Source organism: Antennarius striatus, chromosome 16 (assembly GCF_040054535.1).
Source record: "Antennarius striatus isolate MH-2024 chromosome 16, ASM4005453v1, whole genome shotgun sequence".
Lineage (NCBI taxonomy): Eukaryota > Metazoa > Chordata > Actinopteri > Lophiiformes > Antennariidae > Antennarius > Antennarius striatus.
The window spans coordinates 11,173,142-11,196,685 of NC_090791.1; the positions used below are offsets into that span (position 1 = coordinate 11,173,142).

General features: G+C 41.0%; 1 protein-coding gene across 1 annotated transcript in view; it reads right to left on the reverse strand.

Annotated features, from left to right (window-relative positions):
• Positions 1-512: 512 nt before the first annotated feature.
• The window catches only part of pitpnc1a (phosphatidylinositol transfer protein cytoplasmic 1a), a 36,470-nt gene continuing 13,438 nt past the window's right edge, over positions 513-23,544 (reverse strand). The window contains exons 2-9 of the mRNA XM_068336944.1: positions 12,241-12,389; positions 9,996-10,084; positions 8,669-8,676; positions 6,567-6,638; positions 4,759-4,854; positions 2,987-3,142; positions 2,302-2,365; positions 513-1,791 (exon numbers count right to left, since the gene is read on the reverse strand). Of these exons, the coding sequence (XP_068193045.1) occupies positions 1,481-1,791; positions 2,302-2,365; positions 2,987-3,142; positions 4,759-4,854; positions 6,567-6,638; positions 8,669-8,676; positions 9,996-10,084; positions 12,241-12,389 (945 nt within the window). The 3' untranslated portion in view covers positions 513-1,480. The remainder of the gene's footprint in view (positions 1,792-2,301; positions 2,366-2,986; positions 3,143-4,758; positions 4,855-6,566; positions 6,639-8,668; positions 8,677-9,995; positions 10,085-12,240; positions 12,390-23,544) is intronic.

Consider the following 23,544-nt stretch of genomic DNA (forward strand, 5'->3'; position numbering starts at 1 on the left):
AGGGAAGAAATCCTCTTCATAGTACATATCCAGAACAACATCCACTACCCTGTGCTCACTCAGCGGATGGAGGATATGTCGTATACTGATACACCTGTTGTCAGATTATATTTTGTAGTGACAGGAGCCTGAGCGGAGCTATTTTAAAGTCACGTGTGTCACACAGGAACTTGGATTAAGTAATTTCCAGGCCCTAGCAGAGGTGTCTAGGTTTTGTCAGAACAATGGCCACATCTGTGTGAATAGTATTCCTGTATACTGTAGATATATTATTCTGTTTTAGGAAATACAACATGAGCAGTTAAAAGTTGGAATTACATTCTGTAAATGCAGAAATGTTTGCATTAAGCCTTCAATATGCATTTGAGATTTTGTTTGTGTGTTCTGAGTGAACTGTAGATTTTAATACATATTTTTGTCTCCTAAATAACTTAATTTACGTAAGAGTTTATGTTCAAGTTATGTTCAAACAAATAGCATCAACAAAGACACCTCCCACAATGAAGTATACAGCAGAATTTATTGATTTTACTGAATACAAAACCCATCAACAGTAAGTAAGAAAAATAATAAAGATGTAAAACATGCAAATCACAGGAGCTGTCTGTAAAAACTCAGTTAAAACACAACATCAAGATATGAAGGAAAAGGTAGAGAACATTTAATACACAAATATATATCAAAGAAACTGCTGGAGTCCATCATGCAGCTACTTAAGTCATAATAAGAAACACTTAAATTGATATAGACTCCTGTCATTCAAAATACACAAGACTGATTTCATAGCAGCATCATTACTGGATATTTGAAGTACAGTCACATTACCAGTTCAATAAGTTTCATAGAAGAATACACGATCACCCTACACCTGACTGGAAACCAATATCACTCAACTGACAAGGATATGTCAAAAAGTCCCAACCACGTAAGGATTTGCTTCGAACCACAAGTTCCAGTGAACAAAGCCGGAGAATCCCGGTGCTTAAAGTTAAAGCGGAGATGAAAACAAACTCTGTACATGTGGATTTATGTGTGGTGAATTTGAACATATCTCGTGGACACACCTGAGCTCAGTGGTGCGCTGCAGGATAACGCTTTCAGGAATGTATGCTATTCTCAGACGAGTCAGATTCCATACTATGTGATGTATGGCGCCGGCTGTCTGAGGAGGAGAGGAGAATGTGTGGCCTCTAGCTGCTGTTGTTGAGTCTCAATGGGATGCACTTTATCTTTACAACCTTGCAGGCCTTTTTTTTTCCATGGACATCAAGCTGCTTCTTTGCGCCTATGAAGGCAGTCTGGGAGCTGCTGGCTTTGTTGTAACACCAGTGATTTGCTGAAGGGGCTGGGATCACCAGGGCTTTGGAAAGTCTCCTTCATTTCAGCTGGCTGAAGGGGGGGGCATTGTGGGGGTGTGCTAGGGAGGCATCCTCCAATGAGCCACGTGTTGAGGGCTTGCTCCAGTGGTGAACACCAGCTCTCATTCTGGCTGTGGACTGGAGTTCCAGGAGAAAAAGCTGGGTAGCTTGAAGATTGAATCCCTGCGGCCCGGATCAGGCAGGGTTAAGGTCTCCGGTGCCGACTTCTTCCTGGGACGATCTTTTGGCACTGACAGGAACTCGGGAGGTTCTGTGGAGAGAGGGGTGGACGGGGCGCTGTTTGGGCCGTTTCGGGCGCTGGATGGCAGAGGGTTCTCTGAGATGGAGATGACGGGGGGAAAGGTGCCAATCTTCAAGTTGGTGGCCTCCTGCGTAGCTCGCTCATACTCTCTGACCTCCTCCATGGTCATGTCTGTTGAGATGGAACCGTTACACACTCAAAAGACTGACAGGACTGTTTGCTTCATGATTAGAATGATTTTGACTGTAGATGGATTGCTGTAAATATTTCCATGTAACTCATGAATTATTTTACCCTCGTGCATTCTATCTACTATTAACCGGATTGGTCATTGACGTTTTTGATGCGTATTGAAGAGGATTTATGAGTTACGTTTAAGAAGACAGTGATTTTTTTTTATCAATTCATCCATCCATCCATCCTTCCATCCTTCCATCCATATTGTATCCATTATAATTTAAATGTCATAATAACCTCATGTTTTAGTCTTAGCCGCTACTCTGAGGAAAGTGACTCATCTTTGCAACGACTCCAACATTTACAATAATGCCGTTTGAAATGCTCCACCTACTCCTTGCCTACACAGACATTTCTTTGCAGTGGCCATTAATAAAAATGTCATGTGCTTATCAACCTGCAACCTTGAGCTGAGTCAACTAATTCCACCTCTAATAAACTTACCAATCCACTCATCCACCCAGGCAAAGGCCTGTCTGTGTCCTAAAAGCAGGACATCTCGGATCACCTGAGCAGAATGAAAAAAAATGGAGAGGGGGCGGAAAAAGTAAGTCAAGGAGATAAGACTAGAGACGTAAGAAAAGTTGAGAGAGAAAGACGTGGAGAGGAAGTTCAAGAAGACAAGATGTGAAGGAGAATGAGCTAACTCTGAAGGCCACAGAGAGTTTCATAAAGTTCTAAATGTTTCCTTTCGACCCCGGAATAACGTGATTAATGTGAGTCTGTCCCGCTGTTGCCGTGTGAGCAATGAGGCTGCCTTATGAGTGTGTGCCTCTGGCAAGGAGGATGGGGACAGTTCACCCCGGGGACAGTCGCTGTGGAGGGCTCAGAAAAACACATTTGGGGAAATAGAGATAGGAAGATTAAACTGTTTCCGCAAAGGGACATGGAGGGGGCGATAGGCAATCTATAGGACACGAACGGGGCAGATATGGAAGAAGGTGTTAATGGAAGTTCTGATTAAGTTGGATGTCCAACTGGTTGTGTGTGTATTCAGCGTGGATAATCAGTTAGCCTCTGGCGCTATCACCAATCTACACAGGTCAGAAGATATGAATTCAGAAAGTTTATAAAAGTCTAAATCTTGAACCACTAAAAAAGCCCCCAAATCAAACCCTTTCACACCGACCTTGTGTACAAACTGCTCCACACGTGTTTGCAGACCCCACACTTCAAACTTGACGCTGACCAGTTTGTAGGAGCACATGATGGGGTCTTGGTTGTCGATCCATCCCTCCTGCAGGAGGCCCCGGTTAGTCTTCTTTGACTTAAAATACCGCAAGTCCTATGAAGTCATGAGACACACACACACACACACAAAAAAAAAAAGGAAACAAGTTGATGGTCAGGAGAAAAATATTTGCATAAGCAGAGACTCTTCAGCCAATGTCTGATAAACTGTTATTTCACTGTAAAACAGGATCGCCTGCACTGAAAAGAAGTTTTGTGCAGAGAATACCCAGATACATTCCCTTATCACAAACTGGGTGTATTAATTACTATAATACTATAATTTGAGTATTATATAATTAATTGTAGATTAGGTCAGCACGGTGGCGCATCGGGTAGAAAGGCGGTTCTGGGTTTGAGTCCCAGCCTGAGCGGACTTTGCATGTTCTCTCCGCGTCTGCGTGGGTTCTCTCCGGGTTCTCCGGCTTCATCCCACCTCCAAAAACATCCACTTCAGGTGAATTGGCCGTTACAAATTGCCCGTAAGAGTGAGTGTGTGCATTTGTGTTTGTCTGTGTCTCCACGGTGCACTGGTGTCGCGCCGGGTGTTTCCCCCAATTCACGCCCCTAGTCAGCTCGTTTAGGCTCCAGCTCCCCACGACCCACTAAAGCAGATGAAGCGATATGTCTGACTGTGAGTGTGTGTGGAGCCAAAACACAAGTCAGGAAAAGTGGAGGAGGGAGAAGCCTGTCGCATCTATCTAAGCATGGAAGGCTAAGATGGAAATGAGAATAAAAATTAATGAGGACATATTTCAGCATAATCTAACAATTTATCTCATATAGCTCTCCAGACAAATTCTGTGAAAATATGCAGTGATATTTCACTGTATAAGCATACCTAAGCACAGAAACTACATATTATAACCAATGATGTAAAAACAATTACAAAAAGTGTCATTTAGTTTGAAAAATCAAATCAAATTCTTGAGTTATGGCCCAGGAACCCTGAACTGAGACTGATCCCATTCACAGAGTGCTGCTTGTTTCAGCCTGTAACCATGGAAATGAATACTAATAAATATCCATAAAGATAAAAATGCATCAGCTTGGTACTTGGTTATATTGTTTAGCAAGATTTGAGAGAAAACCTTAAACAGCTTTTAAGGAATTATCCAAATAAAACATTACAGAATCTGTTCCTTCATCCATCCCCTGTGGGGGCTGGTATCTGAACACCCTGGTAACCGGGTTTATTCATGCACGGATAGGACTGCTCTCTGTCACGCTGTGCATCTGTCTTTAAAATCCAATGATATTTACATCAGCCGTGTCCATTCTTATCCCCCAGCTATTTTTAGACCGTAAAGGCCGACAGGAGGTTACCGTGGCACCATGACCCCTCTTCATTATAAATAGTTTGTTCTTTTATCACCATCGCACCCTGATAGATGGGTGCACACACACGTGCATACAGATGTCAAATCACCACAGCTGATGCCATTACCTCCCCCACACACCTATATGTACTTTCATCCCTACTGAAGAGGCAGATGGCGGTCAGAAATGAGCTGGTGCTGAAAGATAACACACTTTTTCATTTTCTCATACTGCATCTTGTCTTCTGCTCATCTTCATTATCTCATTTCTAGTTGTTACACCCTCTTTTATCTCTGTTATGTCCATCCATCCACCCATCCATCCATCCATTCGTTCATTCTGTGATCTCACCTCTGACTCCTTGTAGTGGCGCTCAGGGATCTCATCATAGGCAATGTCCACGACCCACACCTCTGTCTCTTCATCTCTGGGCTCGCTGCTGAAGATCTGAAGACGGGGAAAGAGTTCAATGTTGTGAAATCAATAACACTTTTGAAGTTGGAAAATGTTGCTGGATGACGGGTCGTATGTCTCCCGTCACTTGGAATGGAACAGCACGGTTCAGAGAGCTAAAGGAGATTGATATTGAGATTATTTCCTGTTGTTCTTAAAGTATAGAGCACAGATTCCACGATGAGCTTCCTCCCTGCCTTTTGGCTCTAACCTCTGATAATAAAACAATCAAACAGTGAGGGTGACTGTGATTCACACCATGTGGTCAATGGTTTCTTAGTGTGTCTGACTCACACAGGAGCAGTAAAGCAGCATCTTCATCCACCTTCTGCTGTGGTCTTTTTGCATTTTGCATTTTTGACCTTCCACCCTACTTACCGTTGTATGCAGGTGAGGTAGATGAGTAAGCAGGCAGAGGGAGGGATGAGAAGGTGGAGAAGAAGAACAGAGGAAGAAAAAGAACAGAATGTACAAACGACCGAGGCGATGGGGTAAAAGTGTAAACTTGAGAGCGGATGGAGTGAATCGTTTTCTACACCACCCCCACGCTTCAACCCTCTCCTTTCATTTCGGTCATTTTCAAATGTGAAATTATGGCCATCTGTGAACGATTCGATGGGGTTTACAACCTCCACGAGCTGCCACTAGGGGGCGCTGTGGTATTTAAGTTTCAGTACATCAAGGCATCGTTGCATAACCTTCAGACTTATCTCTGATGCCTCAAGTGTAAAGTGGCACTGAAGGAGAGGTGGAGAGCAGGTGAAGTGCTTCTAACTGAGATGGAGGTTTTAACAAAACCAAGTAGAACTCGATATGTTTTGGTAGAAGAACGTCAATATTTATTCCCTCTAATGCAGCAATTTTCTCAAATGTTTCTCAGCTATTAATCATGTTCATGTCATGTTTTCATTGATGTTACTTTGTTTATCTGTTAGACTGCTTAAAAACATTCTGAACTGTGAATTCTGATTATACATTTTTTGGAGTGGTAAACTGATAACCCATTTTGTTTTTACTGCTGATTCAGATAATCAAAGCACAAGATATTTGTTAATTTCGTGGATAATATACACAATTCTTGGACACTACCCACACAATGACAATCCAATATGATCCTCCACTTCTGATTTGGATCCCAGTGATCCTAAAGACTACACAATCCAGGATGCAGTATTATATAGGGATTACAGAAAAGTATTTAATTTCTAATTAAGATTACTGAGCAGATTACTTTGGGTTGATGGAAAGACATAATGTAGGAACTGAGCTACCAGGTTGGAGGTTTCTGAGTGTTCTCGAGTTCTATAGTTGTTACACTGTAATTGTGCCTTAGTGCTCTATGTATTATCCAAACTTTGAAACCAGTAGCCTTACAGTAGCTTTTGAAAAGAGTTATACAGTAGTACTGTTACTGAGATGCTTGATCGAATACTTGTACAGAAAGGGATTAAGAGCAGTATAAAACCCACGCCAATTAACAGTTTCCACTTAGTTACAATGGCTGAATTCATTAGCTGTAACTTAAGGCTCTGAAACAAGAGGATCAATAAAATATTATTGAAAAGTGAGACAATTCAATAGACAAACAGGTGCATAACAATGGACTAGCCAAGGTAGGCTTAACAAACACAAAAAGCACACCAATGCAGATCAGATCCACTCACACCAGACACGCCAGGCCACACGGCGCCTTGAGATCCACTCACATTATCATTGCTCCCTTTGTTGTTCTCGTATTTGGTCTCTATGTGGATGGAAAACTTGGGCAGGAAGGAACACTGGAGAGGTAAGAAAATACAAGACAGTGTGAAATCCATATGAAAGGTGAAAACTGAAGGTTCCAATCATGTGATCCCAACTGATGGGAAATGTCAGATCAATTATGCGACTCTTTGTCTTCTTTCTTTCATTGCCCAAACCTCACGACCAATAGAAAATGACTGTTAGAACATTAAATCTTTAATCTTAACCAGATAATATACCCAGAATCCTGGAATACTGGTTAGACAAGAGGCTGATTCTGGAGTCAATGTGTGTTTATGTGTGGCGCAGCTGGACTGCGTGTGAGGAAACAGTTCTTGATCACTGGAAGTTACAAGAGGGTCAATATGTGTGAAAACAGAAAGGACTAGAAGCACCACCTCAGAGTTGTTGAATTGCAGACTTCAGCACATTGAAGCTAACACTAGACTGACAAAACCGAGTTAAATGAGAAATATTCTGTCCTCATTCAGGAACTATTTTTAAAGAGATCATCATTAACTATCACACCGCAGCAGGAACAACAAGACTCTTGTGGATTATTGCTGTTTGTCTATCGTGGAAGTTTACTTGAGATAAACAATAAAACAAAGAAACATTCAAATTCCTTGTGTGTCTTTACATGGTTGCCAATTAAAGCTAAATCCGATGGGACAGGAAGAAGTTGCAAATTCATTACATAACTACTTCCCACACGTCTTTAATCCACCAGCACAGATGATAAAATCACCACAGATTCAACTTTCGGAGAGAGACGGATGTGTCTGTCTGTGTGAGATGATGTCTGTCATTGGAGACTGACATAGCTCTGATTTATTCAGATTCCTCAGTGTTGAGGAGACCATTAGCAGAAATGACACAATATGGTCCTCAATGTTTTAAGGAGTGATGCACATATTCATTCAGTGGACCAAAATCACAATGCTGGCTGATTTAAGAATACTGTCAGTGACTTTTGTAGGAGAGACAATATTCAGAAAAGGCTTCCTTCAGGCCAGCTGGTGTGACCTTGTCCAAATGTTTCATGAGAAAAGTCTCTGGGGGAAAATGTTTCCCTGCCGCGGTGGACAGGAGGTGGGCAGGCTAATGTCCGTCTAATGTCCTGGAGATCATCATTAGTGGATTTCTCAGTGACAGACAATTAACCAGTTAATCTTGTAGAGAGCTGTGGGGCATCTTAGCATTTTTAAGAAAATAGCTTGATTCCTTTCTTATGGTAGGTTGATCATAGATTTATTATTGTTCCGATCAAATCGGTGTCAGATCTCCTTCTTTGTTTTTATCGTATTAATCCAAAATTACCCTGTTTCTTATTTGTCAAATTTTAATCCACTATAATTTTGGAGTTTTTATGTCTTATTCTGGTTGAACAAAATCAGTGTTGACATGGTTTTAGTGTTTTCTGAGACATCAAGATATTTTTAACATTTCATTTAGTTGCACCTCGCTGAAAACAAATCGTTTTGTTTTGTCACATGTTATGTGTACCTATGTTCTGTGAGCTAGTTTAATAAAATTCAAAAGGACAATTTCCTCATTTCTATCCCATCTTAAACCTTAGACTGCAGTATTTCTGACACCACACAACTTTCCCTATTATTATTCCCCTTATTTAATTTATGTCAGATCAGATTCATTGCACCATTACCTCATGGAAAACCAGGTTGACTGAATAAGAATGGGGCATTTCAGGAAGTGTCTGCACCGATGACGTTAGATTAAGGAATAAATCCATCCAGTGGAACACACTCTGATTTAGATATTTATTTTGAACCACACTGGGCTCTACGCCAGAACGCTGGGCTTGTTACCTGTTTAGAGTTTAGGAATGGGTTGAAATAACTTTGGCACCAAGATCCCATATTTACCAGCTTTATCAGATAAATTGGCAAAAGTCTGTGTGCCAGCGATGTGGAGGGAAACTGTGTGTGTGTGTGTGTGTGTGTGTGTGTGTGTGTGTGTGTGTGTGTGTGTGTGTGTGTGTGTGTGTGTGTGTGTGTGTGTGTGTGTGTGTGTGGTGTGTGTGCGTGGGCGGCTGCAGACTCACTGTGTACTCTGACCATATTCCCAGCAGAGGCCATCAGGGCCGGCCGTGTGATGGGGACAGACGGGCAGAAGACAGCAAAGGAATGAAACAATTCAGGAGAGATAAAAAGAGAGTAGAGGAGAAAAATCATTTAGTTCAGAATGGAAACAGAACCATTAAGTCTCAATAAAAGCACTTTGGTCCTAGAGAAGGGATGAGAGAAGCCCATTTTGTTAAAATACAGCTCCATTTGTTTAAATCTGTGTGACACTGATCATTTTTCTATTTGTCTGACCGAGGGCATGCAGTGTTTGGCCACATGGATATTCTGTGAGTGCAGAATAACCGCACGATTCTGTGTTTTGTTTTGAGTGGAACTCTACCACAACCAAACACAGTTACAACTGAATAGTTAACCACAATTTGTGACATCCACCCACCTTATCAAGATTTTCAATTTCACGCCAAGTGACTCTAAGTCTCCTAACCTCACAGAGGAATTCTTTTCCTAAATGAGGTTTAATGTTCATGACTAAAAACCAATGAATATTGTGGATATCTGGTAAATAGAACAGTTTGATAAAAGAGGTCTTGGTTCAGAGTAGTGTTAAGATGATGCAGTTTGAAATGAATAATGAATACCTGTTGATCTTCTTTTTTCATGATTTACAAGTAAATACTGGTGTTTAAAATGACAGAATCGTCAATGTAATGATATTTCAGGTTGGAATCACCACATAATAGAAACACCACAGCGACAGATCAGGTGTCTTCATTATGCCGCAGTAATATATGGAGAGCTGCAAATGACAGATTTCTCACAACAGTCATATGGTTGTAAGAAGCTGGCTTAGCTTCTCGACGGGCTCTTTGTCCTCCAGTTAACCCTGTATGTTCTCTCCCCATCACCTCCATCACCCCTACGTCTCCATCCCTGCCTCCTCTCAGCTCACTGTGGAAGATCTTTGAAAGAACACCATGTGCTGCCATGTGCTTTTGGCTTCCACATGAACACGTAAAATGACTGCCAGCAGACGGGGAGGTCAATGACTGTAGAGGGCTGCAGAAAAAAAGGGGATTTGTGCATGCATGTGTGTGTCTGTGAATGCATGGGCATTTGTGCACATGTGTGTTAATGTTGTTCAGTACAAATCAGACAGAAACCCTTCTACTGCAGTCAGAAATCATCACAACCAAGGTTGTCTGCTTTTTTCTTTTAAAAGTAGTTAAAATGTTTCTTCATCAAAGTTTTCTCAGGGGACAGATGAACACAAACATCTACAACTCTGAATGATTGTGAATTGCACATTATAAAGAGAGGCACACCGATGTGTAATCACACCATTACCTGTGACGGTGTAAGGATAATAGTTCCAAGCCTTTTCGGTAACGTAGAAGATTTTGGGGACGACAGCCCTTGCCCAACTAGGCAGTTTGCTGAAACACAGAGATAGAAGAGAGATGGATTGTAAAATGAAGGAGAAGAACAACAAAATAAGTTACAGGACCTTTTAATCAGATCTCTTGTGCACTGTAACGTCAAAGTAGTCCCGCCTCTGTTCTTTGCATTTGGTCAACTTACACAAAAAAATCTCTGACAAGCAACCAGCTGTGTGAAGCCACAGCTTTGGGTATGCAAGTCAGTCATGACGGCCCCCGGAGGAGTTGATTACACTGATTGTGCCCTACACCCCACTGAGAAGTTTCATTAGAGCTTGAACTCTGATGGATGCAGCCAGGGACTTAGAAGCCAGAAACTCCTGACAGCCAGCTATTTTCTAAATGCTGCCAGCTAGAGCTGAGTACCTGGGCATCTTATTGGGCATCCAATCAAAATGCAAATATTGCTGAGGAAGGAGGAAGGGGGACGAAAGGAACTGAACATTTTGTTCTCTGGAGGAGAAAATCCTGAACCACCGATAGGAGACGTGCAAAAATTCATAAGGAGGATGTTTCATCCAGACGACCATAATCGTCTTGTCTATAGCCGGTTTTCCACCTTGTGGGTAACAGGTGTTGCTGAATTCTATCCCAGCTGGCTACAGGCAATACACTGGCGACACAACAGACTTGTCGCCAGTGTATTGCAGGGCTCAGGAGAACATACTGTATAGGACAGTACTTAAATAGATCTATCATGGAGTTGCAGAGAATTTTCACTCTCAGGAAAATTTTCTTTCGATCTTCTGACAATATTTTTCACTCTTACTTGAATTCCTCATTTTGCCTCTAGCTGTAAGCGACAGTGGAGATTATACTGCCTGGAGTCTACTCGGGGGATGAGGTGGACAGTTCCCTCCAATGAACTGAGGGGAGTGTGAACACGGACTGTAACATTCACTCATTGCTGTTCTCGCCCTTGAAGTGAGTCATTGTGCACCGTGTGGACTCTATCTTATCCACCATCTGATCAAATCAGGAGAAAAAAAGACAATTCTCTATTATTGCTGTGAGAACAGCGTCCCATAATCAAATGAGTGAGGTAAACGGTGCACCAAAAAAAGCCTTCTAATATCAGGATAGGTGTATAATGACCTTTTAAACAATAATTAGATAGCACCTAAAATGGGTAAAGAGAAATTCAGACATATTTTGTACTAAAACTTCTTTTGTGGTTCCACAGAATTTTCTGCGAACCCGCTTGTGGACTCAAGTCCTCTCTAAATATCCACACAACCTGCCTCGGTCCGCTCCCCCACGTCCACACGTGCTCAAGTGAGTTGTTGAATCCATTCTGGCTGAAGTGCGGCACAGCTGACCCTGTGCTCCAATATATGGAAAATCAATAGTTTCAAATCATATTACTTCAATAGGAGTCGGCTGGAGTGATGGATTTGTTCTCCTGCCAAGTGTGTATTTATTGATCTCATCGACCAGGTAATGACGAGCCCACAGAATATGACTGGCCATAAGCAGACCAAATTATTGTGTGAGAGGTAAGTCAAGCACAAGAAGCAGCTATGTTTAGAAAGAGATGTGTGTGGGAAAAAAGGAAAACACTGAAAAATAAGAGGTCTGCATGAGTAGAAGGTCTGTTCTGCCATGGAAATACACATACCTGTGCAGCCCAACGCAGGCCACCTCTGTTTTGCAATAAAATCTACTTTTATTTTGGCTCCAATTTTCATTTTTTGTGTGTTGATTTTTATTGATTTACAAGTTTCTATATTTTTAAAATTATTATGTGGAGGTGCTTTTGAACAGATGTTCATAATCATGTAGTCCAGCTGCTATATGGAGGGGATCCAGATGTTCCTCTGTTTCTGCCGATGGCAGGATCACAAAAGATGGAGAGAGTTGTGTGTCAATTTGGAAACAACGCTGCGGCAGTTTCACGAGATGTCGCCATGACGAATTGCTCCACTGATGTGGTACAATCCACTAATGGAAAATGACCTCTTGGAAAGTACCTGATAACAAAGCTGAACCAAGTAGAGAGAGTGCCACATGGTGGAAACACAGTTTAAGATTAGTAATACAAGCTGGATTCAATGTGAACACGTCCAACAGTATGAAACACATCTATATACAAATTATAAAGACGTCTTTCATGAAACCAAACATGTACGTTAGGAGAAGAGGAAGGTGCTCACTTGTTGAGGTAGATTCGTTTCTCAGTGAACTGTCCTGATCCGTGTTCCGGGTCCTCATACGGCTCATTCTGGACGACCTCCACCCCCTCCCCACGTTCGCTCTGCTCATGACTGTGTTTGCTAATCATATACAGTTGGCCAATCCGGTACTGAAAGACAAGACAGGAGACAAACACACAAACAAAGGTGCATTATTTTAGACGGCTTGATAACAGTAAATGCAGGGAGATAAAAATAAGTAAGCATTTGGATAGTTCATCTCTGAATGGAAACAAAATGCTCCTGGTTGAAGCCCGATGGCTGAATTAATAGTATCATTTTATAGCACCTATAAAAATAAATGCAAAAACAAAAACACCAGGATTACCACTCTCACTGTGTGGTCTTCACACCTGGGGATAGTCACCATAGCTGAAGAAATTTAGGGGATTAGGCGCCGTCTGCAGCGCAGTTACAAAGGCCTTGTTTCAGGTCAGGACCCAGCAGCACAACAATAGCAACGGCAGCGGCACGAGCCAGTTGGGCGATTCTGTCCGGAGGCCACATGTGACACATCAATCAACACCCACACATTTCACTCATCGCTGACTGACCTACTTGGCTCGGCAATGATGTCATTTTCGGTTGCATTGAAAGGCCGGCCTGAGGTGTCACATGGAAACTATTTTCGATACGCTTGGAAAACTAGGGAGTCAGAGATCTCCGTGACCGTTTGTGATGCCTATTTCCAGGGCAGAGGAAAACGATCTGGCCCCGATGGTGACTTAGGGCTCTGCTGGTATGCCAAAGGTTCATGCAGGACTCAACTGTCTCACACACACACACAAACAGTGATCCAACCAAGGATAGCTCTGCTAAGCTACTGGAAAAATGGACCGCCTGGGATTCTTGACTTGTGTCTCTACGTCCAGCCACAAAATGAATGGAATGGAGAGAAGAGAAACGTGATAGTGCAGTGGAAAGAAACAGAGCCAGTGTGTGCTGTTTAACAAGCTCAGGGTGGAGGTTCTTAAATCACACCGTTAGTTTTTTCTTCTTCTGTTGACCACAACAGAAAGAAGAGACCAAGACAGTCTTCCCAGCACCAGTGGAGATGGCAGTGTGTTTCTGACTGAGTCCCGTATTAGATTTCTGTCACAATGACAAGTTTACAGGCCAGTCATAATAGAAAGTGAGCTGCATTTGATTGAGCACAACAACCATAAGACAACACCTAAATCTGACTTTAACCTTCTTCAAGGTCGTTTGGCTCAGGTTTTAGACTTTTGATGCTAAATTTTAAAATTGTGCAATTTCTGATTTTTGATTTTTTTTTTCTTTACCAAAAACTGAAACCTGACTGCATGCTGACGAACGACCCGCTAGTGAAAACAGTGGAGAACTTATCAGCTGGAGACGACCAAAGGAGATAAAATGATATTGAAGGCTGGCGTTACATTTGTCAAGACCCCAAAATATTTCTATACAAACAATTCTAAATTGCCTCTTGAAATTTGAATGTGTTAATATAGTGTTTTCTAACACAACTCTAGAATACTTACATTCAGCATGGAGAAAGTCCAGACTGTCTTTTCACATGCCCTCTGTATCATAAATGGTGTTCCACATTGTTAGGCTTAAGTACCTCATAATCCATTTATCCAATCATCAACATTTGCAAGTTGTCAAAATTCAAACATGCTCTCTCTCTTTCTGCTGTCATCCAGGTAGTATCACAGTGAGGTAAGATCTGTCTACCCACCTCAAGTCCTTCATCACCTCCTAACAAATCCTACCAATCAAACCATCGCCCTTTAGCAAAGTTGTCATAACATGGAGCTTCTCAGCTCTTTCAAACCAGAAGCGACTTATTTAACAGACTGCTTTTGTTGATGATGTAGTGCTATTCCTGTTTCATCCTATTGTTTCTACGCTTTTTTGTTTCTCTGATTGTTTTTTACTGCTTGTCTCCATGGGAGCCATTACATCCAGTAATATGGGTTTTAAAACTACTTAAAGCAAACAGATGGACCATGTTAGCTTTAATGACATGTCATAAACAGCAGTGACAGATCACCAGGATCACCACAGAGTGTGCTTCATATATATTGTGAATGCCATTTAATTAAGGGTGCATCGTGGAGGAGTTCAGGACATCTGGATGAGTAAGAGATGGAAGGATGGTGATCAGTAGTTACATTTACAGAGATTCCTGTTTTCACAAAACAAAGATGACCACTGGATGCTGAAAAACATACATCAATCTCCCTGCTAGATAAAAGAATGAAGGCAGAGTACCCACTCAAGAGGACCCCTGAGAGCCATCTGGTCACACTGATGGCTCGTAACATTAATGCATTAACACTAAACACAATATTTCCTGGTTCCCATGGATCATTCAGGGTTTATTCATATTGTGTTAACACCTCAGCTGTAACGTTCTTCCTACCTGCCATTGTTGTACTATCTGCAATCCACGTGAGAGCTTTGGTTGATGAATAAAAGGCTGGTTTCATTACTGTCATTAAAGTGATTGTTATAATAAGCATGTGGGAAAGTTGAATTTCCTCAGGTTAGAGAGGTCACAAATAATCTCCTACTATATCTCTCTTTCTCAAGGGCAGAGAACAAGAAGAAAAATATGCTAAATTATAGGCTCAGGTGTTTTGTCCTCTATCGTGTCCTCTGTCAAGGCAGGAGTTATATTTTCAAATATAGGCCCACCTCCATAATTCAACAGTTCAAGGGATAAACGCCTCCCTATACAATTCTACGCAGGAGGTGTTACAGGAAAAAACAGGTTATAGCGACTTGCAGTGAAGTAGGCACAACTTTAAATATAGGCTTCGTGCTGTCATGCATAACCCAGACGTCCACATTCATGTGTCATGTGCAGCACACTCTCCTGATTCAGCTTCCTGTCTCCGGCACTGCATCAATAAGTGCATTTCCCATAGAGCTGAAGTCTTGGTTTGATAGGCAACTCTTATTTAATAATTACATTTAAATGCAGCCTACCACGCGTAGGAATTAATGACAGCTGTCCTCATCTTCAGAAATTATTTTCACACTACATGCAAAAAAAATATTTCTTGATTACATTCCACAATTTGCAACAAAAAAAATGCAGAAATTAATTCAGGAGGGCAATGTTGTGATCAGACTCTCTCCATCTCGTTTGTTTCTGGCTCTCTGTTCTAACACAACAGCAGGTGGTGGGGAGCTGTGGTCATTGTGCTTCATCCAAGGAGTGTGCTGGTGGGAGTGTGAGATAAGAAACCTGACAGAGCGCACACACATAAGACAATGCTGGGCAGCATGTTAATATGTAATTAGAATTCAATCACAGACAGATTAATTACTACAGTGAGCATTCTGTGTTCTTGGATGAATGACTTTGTTTGTGTGGAAATAAGTGGTGTGTGTGCATTGGGATGTTCCTTTTTTAGGCTGCGGGTGTCCAAATATAAGAGAGGGAGAGTCTGTGGCAGATCATCCAATCTTATGTTATTACAATGTTTATTACTCTCATAAAACAACTTGAAAAAGTGGTTTAAGTGCCAGGAGTTTAATTAAGAGTATGTGTAAAACACAGAGGTTCTGACTGAGTTATTTCTTATATAATTTTTGTTAAATCTGTGTGAAATCCAGTACATCCATATTGTTTTATCTCATCTCCCCATATGGTGGATGAATAATTCACAGATGAGAAGGTGCACAGATATGAACCTCTAACATCTAACAGTAGAAGCACAAAACAATATAATTTTCCAAATGTAAACACAGACGTTCATATTACAGACAAAAATTGAACCTGAGTTAGCAAACCCTGTGCTGACATACTGGATGATGACATCAGAAGACGTTTTACGCAGGGATCTGCAGGTAAAAGACAGGTCTGTGAATTCAGCTGCAAATGAAACTCATCCGACACATGAAGCAAAAATAAAACAGAGCAAAGAAAAATACTTACAGCTGGAGTGCATTGTGCCTTCAGGCAATGCGAGAGAGAGAAAGCTCTGCTTTCTTCTTCATTTTCCACATGTAATGGAACTAAATAACTTGATGGTAAACAGAAATATCAAACATAGAGATCACAGAACCCCATTAAAAATAAAGTGTGGGGGCCTGATGGGCGGCGTAAAGGTTCACAAGCTCGTACGATGTGGTTGATTACATTGTGCTACTGGGCTGAACTCTGCGGTGGAGGAGTCATAGACATGACCTCTGCTGTAAAGAAACATGGGAACACCAAAATTTAAGAAAGTCTCATTTGGAGATTAAAAGTGAAAGAGAGGAAGAAGGTGAGCGATAAAGACACAGAGCTACTCCAGCCTCCAATAAGACAACTGTTAAAAAGAACTAATCTCTAGAAAAGGCTTGTGTAAACATCACATGATGGAAATGCTGAGACTGCAATTAATCGGGGGCTCTCTGTAAATTAGTATACGAGAGAACATAACTGTAATGAAGCCAACCTATTTTTATACAAGGGATTTGAGTCGTAGTGTTTTTCAGAGGATAGAACTGATGGTTCAGTTCGTTCAAAGGAACGTGAAGAGGACACTGAGAAAATATAACACATATAATTATATATAATCCAATAATCCTTTTTTTATTATTCCATAGTGGTTGAACATCATGATCTGTTTATGTTAGTGTATTTATTATTATTAGACTTTTATAATTTTTCATGACATCTGCTGCTTCATTCGCCATAGCGGGTCACGGGGAGCTGGAGCCTATCTCAGCTGGCATTGGGCATGAGGCGGGGGACACTCTGGGCACGATGCCAGTGCACCGCGGAGCCACACACAAAGACAGACAACCATGCACACACACACTCACTCCTACGGGCAATTTGGGACCGGCCAATCAACCTGAAGCGATATTATCAAAATGCTGAAAAGACCAGACCTCACAATGTTGAGGAAAGTGAAATCCAAAACCTACTTCTGTGTCCAGAACGGCTTCAAGATTGACTCATCCTTTCCTCTGCCAGAGATCCACTGCATCCAGAAACAATCAATCAAAATTCATTAACAGCTTTTGCAGATATTTTTTCGTAGACAAACACACCAGCATGAGTAGAGGAATATTTTCACAGATTGACTGTATTTACATGCTGGATGTTGTGAAGTATTTCTTTTGCACTTCCAAATAATAGGTCCTTAATCTAGCCAGATGAACACAATAATGACAATCTATCAGAATATGACATAATCAAATATAAGCCTTGTGCTTAGAGAGCACTGAAATGAATTACTGTACCTAACTACCAACTCTAGCACCAGTAATTTTACATCAACGCTGATGCCGTTATCTCATTTTCTCAAAAACTCAAGTATAAAACACACATGCATACACACATAGACACACACTGCTAATTCAGCAGAAATACTGTGTGCTGGTGCATACAGATTCACCAACAGCCATTACTCTACTTCGTGATGAGTCAGTAAAAAGTGAAGGTGAGTGTCAATGTAAAGGTTTGATGGATTCAGTGTGGGAGCGGCGTGGCAGGAGGCCAAGGATGGCAGCCAGCTCAGGGATGTTGTTGTAAATGGACAACTGCCTTTCCTGATGTCAGTCAGAGCCCCGGAGCAGCGGCGCTGACCGGTCTGACAGGATGGTAAACCGGGGGTCAGAGCCTTCTCTTCAGAATGAGCAGCAGGTTCACATCCCACTAGAGATGCTCATAGATTGAATTTACATTTTCCATTGTCTGCTTGGCCTCTCACTCTCAGCAACAGAGTCATTTTTTTTTGGATTTACTATGGAGCATTCAAAAACCCACAGCAAAAAATAATTTAATCCCCAGAGTGGTAGATTTATCAGCTGCATTAATGCTATTAATACTCGAACAGTTTCAGCAGCTCAGTTGTACAACCTTTCTCTCTCTCTCCCTCTCTCTCTCTCTCTCTCTCTCTCTCTCTCCCTCTCTCTCTCTCTCTCTCTCTCTCTCTCTCTCTGTCTCTCACTTTTTGTGGGTGTATAAAACAAAACAAAAAATCAATCTAACTGACTGTAGTCAGAGAATTATTCAAGCCATTAATGAGATGGAACTCTAGTACTTTGTAGAGATCCTATTGTTGCGATAATCTTCAAACGTGATGCTTATCCAGACAACTGCTTCTGGCAGCCTCACTGAGGAATTGAGCCCATTCCACTTGGACAAAGGCCTCCAGTTCTGGGATATTCCTCGGTTTACATGCTGGAATAGTCAACTTGAAATTCTCCCTAACAATCGTGAATCTCTTCTGAAACAAAGCCTTGGTGGAATCTAAATCATGCATTGGATCATTTTCCTTGAACGAATGTCCAAAGAGGCTGAGTCTCACGTTCCTCATGGATAAAGTAATGTGTTCTCCAAGGATTTTCTGATCCTTGATGGAGCCCATTTTACCCTCGGCCCTCTGCAGGTTTCCAATGCCTGAGGAAGTGAGGCAGCCCCAGAGTGTCACTAAGGCACTGCCTTGTTTCACTGTAGGCAGGAGTTTATTTTAAGCATAAGCTTCATTCCTCCTCCTCCAGACATATTGTTGATCCACAGGCCAGAAAAGTTATTTTTTTAGCACTCCACAGAACAATATTCCAAAACTTCTGTCTTATCTAGATGGATTTAAGTTACCAGAGCTGACCTTTACTCATGGTTTTGGGTCAGTAGTGGTGATCATTTTGGAGTCAAAGCAAAGAGACCTTATGCAAATTTAGACCACAAGAGAAAACAAAATGAGTCCACTGCTGAAGTCAGTCTATGAAGGTCATCTCAGTGTTTTTAACAAGATCTGATTTGCAAATGTATGTTTAGGAGGGGGGATGTTCAGTGGTTGGAATATTTTGGAGACTGCAGTAGTGAAAATACTCATTTATGAAGCTGTGTTAAGCTATTTACTTAATTCAATAGCAACGGGGTCATTGATAAATTGTGTGTTTTGCTAACAAAAATAAAATATACAGGTAGTCCTTAAGATACGAACATCTGACTTACCAACATTTGTACATTCGAACAACTCCCCTTTCAGCCACAACCCCCACCGAGCAGTGTAATAGTAACAGCACATTGATTAAGATTTCACATGTCATGTCAAAATAAGCAAATCTCAGAATAAGTAATTAATCACTGAACACTGAATGTTTTGCTATTTGATTTTAACTATTCGTCAACTTAACTGAGACTTAATTTAAATAAAAAAAGAGTAATCATGTGTGGCATGTTGGACTTTTGATGACCAGGAAGCGCATCAGGAAGGTGGAATACCTCAGTGGTTAAAGCTTGACTTAGCTTCTACACTGTGAGGATAAAATTAATTCAGCAGAAGTAGAGATGTAAAGGTTACATTACGGTATTACAGTACTTTATTTCATTTATTTGACGTTTTTATATCCTGTAATTGTTCTGGGTAAGTTTTGGGGAACAGTCCTTTCATATTTAGAGTTGTAATGGCATTCAAATGACCTAAAATAGTGATTATTATTATTATTAACTATTAACTTGTGAACAATTCAGCCTACAAACAACCTCCGAACCAATTGTGTTTGTAGGTTGAGGACTACTTGTAATGATAACTCTAGTTTTGACAGCATGTGTAGAATCCACCACGCACTCATACATACAAGGCTGCTACACATAACCACATCTGTGCTTCTTTACAATTGAAGGAAATCATAGATAAAAATGGAAAACACAACGGTGTCTGTTTAGAATCAAGTTTTAAGATTAGTTTCAAGTCTGCATCTCACATTTAGGGTCAAACTGAAGATTATCGGTTGATATTCACTTGCACTTCATTGCTTAAAAAAATTATGACGGCTTGTCTGAATAAATATGATATGACATAAGCACAGACCTTGAGGAAAGGAAGGGATTACGTAATCTATGTCCTGATGATTGAAGAGGTATAATTTATTCATCCTGACCACCGTAGGAGGGAGAGAGCACTTTCCTGTTGTGCCTCCCATTCTTCCTCTACACTCATCCATTCACATTCTCCATCTATGAAGTGTCTGAGGTCACTGCACCCAACCCTAATGTCGAGATCACCCCCAATGCTTCATCTCTGCTCCTTGCTTGGGTGCTCCGTGAAACAGGGATACCATAAGCATGTATCAGGAGAAAACATGTTGAGAAGAGGGACTGGGAGTTGAAGAGAGGAAGAACTGATGAACAGGAGTCACTGGAGAAGGTAGAGCTTTAGGAGATAGATGTTGAGGGAAATGATTAATGCAGAGACATTACGTAACCTGGTTTCATTAATTTTCTCTTTTCACACTTTCAATATACCTGCTCTTCTCCCATTTACCCAACATGATCCTTCAGCTGCTTCTTTACACACACACAGCTTTTACTGCTTTCGATTTCTTTTACTAGATTTCATCAGCCAGGACTGAGAGCAGCATACTCTGATTTTTTTTTTATCATGCTGTAATGTCTGAGAAACCCACACCGCATTTAAGCTCTTCCTGCTTATCTCCAGCCCTGCAAATCGGATATTTGCTGATATTTCATAACAACACAATGAAGTATAATTGGATCATAAATTATCTCTATGATTTTACAATTTTGCAAACAAAGACCTCGGCATTGTAAAGTTCAAAAGTATTTTATTGGAATGAAAATATGTATGAGAGTTGTGCTAAGTATGTTGATTGGGATATGAGGGTTGTATACTGGATGGGATAATAATGGGTCAAAGAGAGGGTTGATTGCCAGGAACTGAACAAGGGTCGAACCAAGTCCTGCTGAGATGGGAGTGATTAGGAACCCAGGGGTCGATACTCAAGCTGAGAGCATGGCTCAGTGAGCACACAACTTCATCAACCCCCTTGTAGTTTTCATTATTAAGAAGCAGAGCAGTTGCTCATCTACAGAACATGAATTTGATGGAGTCTAGAGACTGGCATATCATCATCATTTGGATCCCACGTTAGCATGGGACAATAAACGTCCATTCTGAGCTGCAGCAGAGGGTAGAGAGCCAGGAATGTGGTGGTGTTGCGGTGCGAATGTCATTTAAGTCATGTTGGATGATTTGCTTTCACACTCGTGTCCTTTTGTTATTCTTTCTCGGTGCGGAAAATGTTTTCAGGCATTCACATGTGTCATAAAACACACTCTGTCACAGGAATATGACTGCTGTGATTTGTGGCCATGCTAGAGGCGTGTCAGTAGGGCCAGCAATTTGTGTCTGTCAGCTGGTCGACCTGTCAGAGCAACCCTTTTGGGCAGACTAGAATGTTTATATGGAAGAAATATATATAGATCCAGTGAACATGAGGCTGGTATTTTTTTGATTTTCAAGAAATATCTAAATATGTGTGTTATGGATTAACACAAAATTAAATACAGACACTCAAGATCCTTTTAAGGATATATTTTTATAAACAAACAACTTTCCACTGAACTATCACAAGCATTGGTCAATTTGATTTGGTCCAAACATCTTATTCCTCTAAGGGAAATAAGAAAGCACGATCCAATGACTGATATGGTGAGGCATACTTTACATTCTTTATATCAGCAGCAATGTCTTTTTTTGACTAGTTGTGATAGGAAGATGTTGTTCATGTGTGGGAACTCAAACAAACACACAATCATTTACTCTGCAAGCAACACCAATGGTGACTTTTGTCACTTACTCTTTGAGATCAAGAACAAGGTCATTGTTTCCATGTCAGTTGTCAGCTGGTTGCTGCACAAGAGTCCCTTTATGTTACGTAAGCCCTTCCTTTCCTTCAGCTCTTCTCTGGAGTGTTTTGGTACAACTGAAATTTGTGGTTGCTAGGGGAAAAGCCATCACATTTATTATGCATAGATAGCGAGAGAGCGGCGTACTTCTGAGAGGCCTGCCAGTGAGAGATGGGAAAAAGTGAGCTTGAAAAGCAGAGAAATGGAGAAAGAACGAGAGAGAAGAGAATTGACCACAAATGATATGAAGGCTTGGTCTTGCATAAAAAGCGGTTTTGTCTTCTTTATGCCATTTCTTACTTTTCCTACCTGTGTCTTGGGAAAGCTGTGCAGCCACACTGTTGATAGAAAAGGGCAAGGCAAATCCTCAACAGAGATGGGAGTAAAACACAGAAAGAAGTCTAGTTGGCTTATAAAAGTGTGCTCAATGATTTTATGGAGAGAAAATGCTTCACACCTGCTTTCCACTATTTCAAACCCCTGTTCTGTTCTATTATGCTTGACAGCACCACAGATCCAGCTGCAGTCATCCAATGGGAAGGTGTGATTCCTAGTCAACTTCTTCCATCACTCACTGCAGGTATGAAATTATTTCCTCTCTCACGCTCTACCTGTCCTTGCACCCATCTAGACACCAACATGCTAAGACCAATCAAAATCAAGACAGAGCTCACTGTTTCAAATTCAACACGTTTTAAATGATGGCAAGCAAGCCATCCTTCCAAGCAGGGATCCAGAGGGCATCAGATCTGTTTTCCTATCCACCTACGCACCCGCAGCGTGGAGCCTTCATTTACACATCTTACAAACACTGATCTTTGAAGGTCAGTTCTGAATATTTCTGGCATAGTCTAACTGCCCTTTCTTCTTTCAACTCTTCTTTCGTATAATTTCTATATGGTGAATGTGCCTCCTGATGGCAAATGATCCGTTTTGTTTTTACATTTCAATAAAAACTTTTTTTACAAAAAAAAAAGGGTTACCATCTTGACTAAAGACTCCCTTGAAGAAGAGATCTTGTATCTCAATGAGACCAACATGAAATTAAAGTAAGGGCACAGATCCTAGATGAAAAGTCATGGATTTCTCAAGTCATTAGAATTCCTACTGTGGACTACTCTGGATAGCTGAAGCAAAATTGCCAAACTGACTGACAGATAAATTCCTTAGAGCCTTAGAGTCATCCCTCTGACTTGTCCCAAGACTCCCATGTCACTGAATATCATTTGAGTTGCACAATCTGACTTCACCAAATGCTTTATTTCATCACATGGTACAAAGGTTGAAAAGTTTAGCATTAATCTGTGTGTTTGTATGTGTAAATATATGACTTCTTGCCAGCTACTGCTTCATATTTTGTTTGTCATTGATTTTGTTGACAGTCAGCAGTACATACTGTATATTGTTGTTCTTATTATCTAAGAATTGAAGTGTTTTACATTGTCATATTGCACCAGATTCGTCCTGACTGGTTAATCTGTCAGTCTTGGGCTTTTGGTAAATGGTGTTTACATAAACACTACTCAGCAGAAACACCCCATTATTTTAAATAATAATGATCACTATCAAGATAAATAGTGTAAACTTAACATTGTGCTGCTGAGCCCAGCTATGGAGCTCATATGTTAAGACAGAAA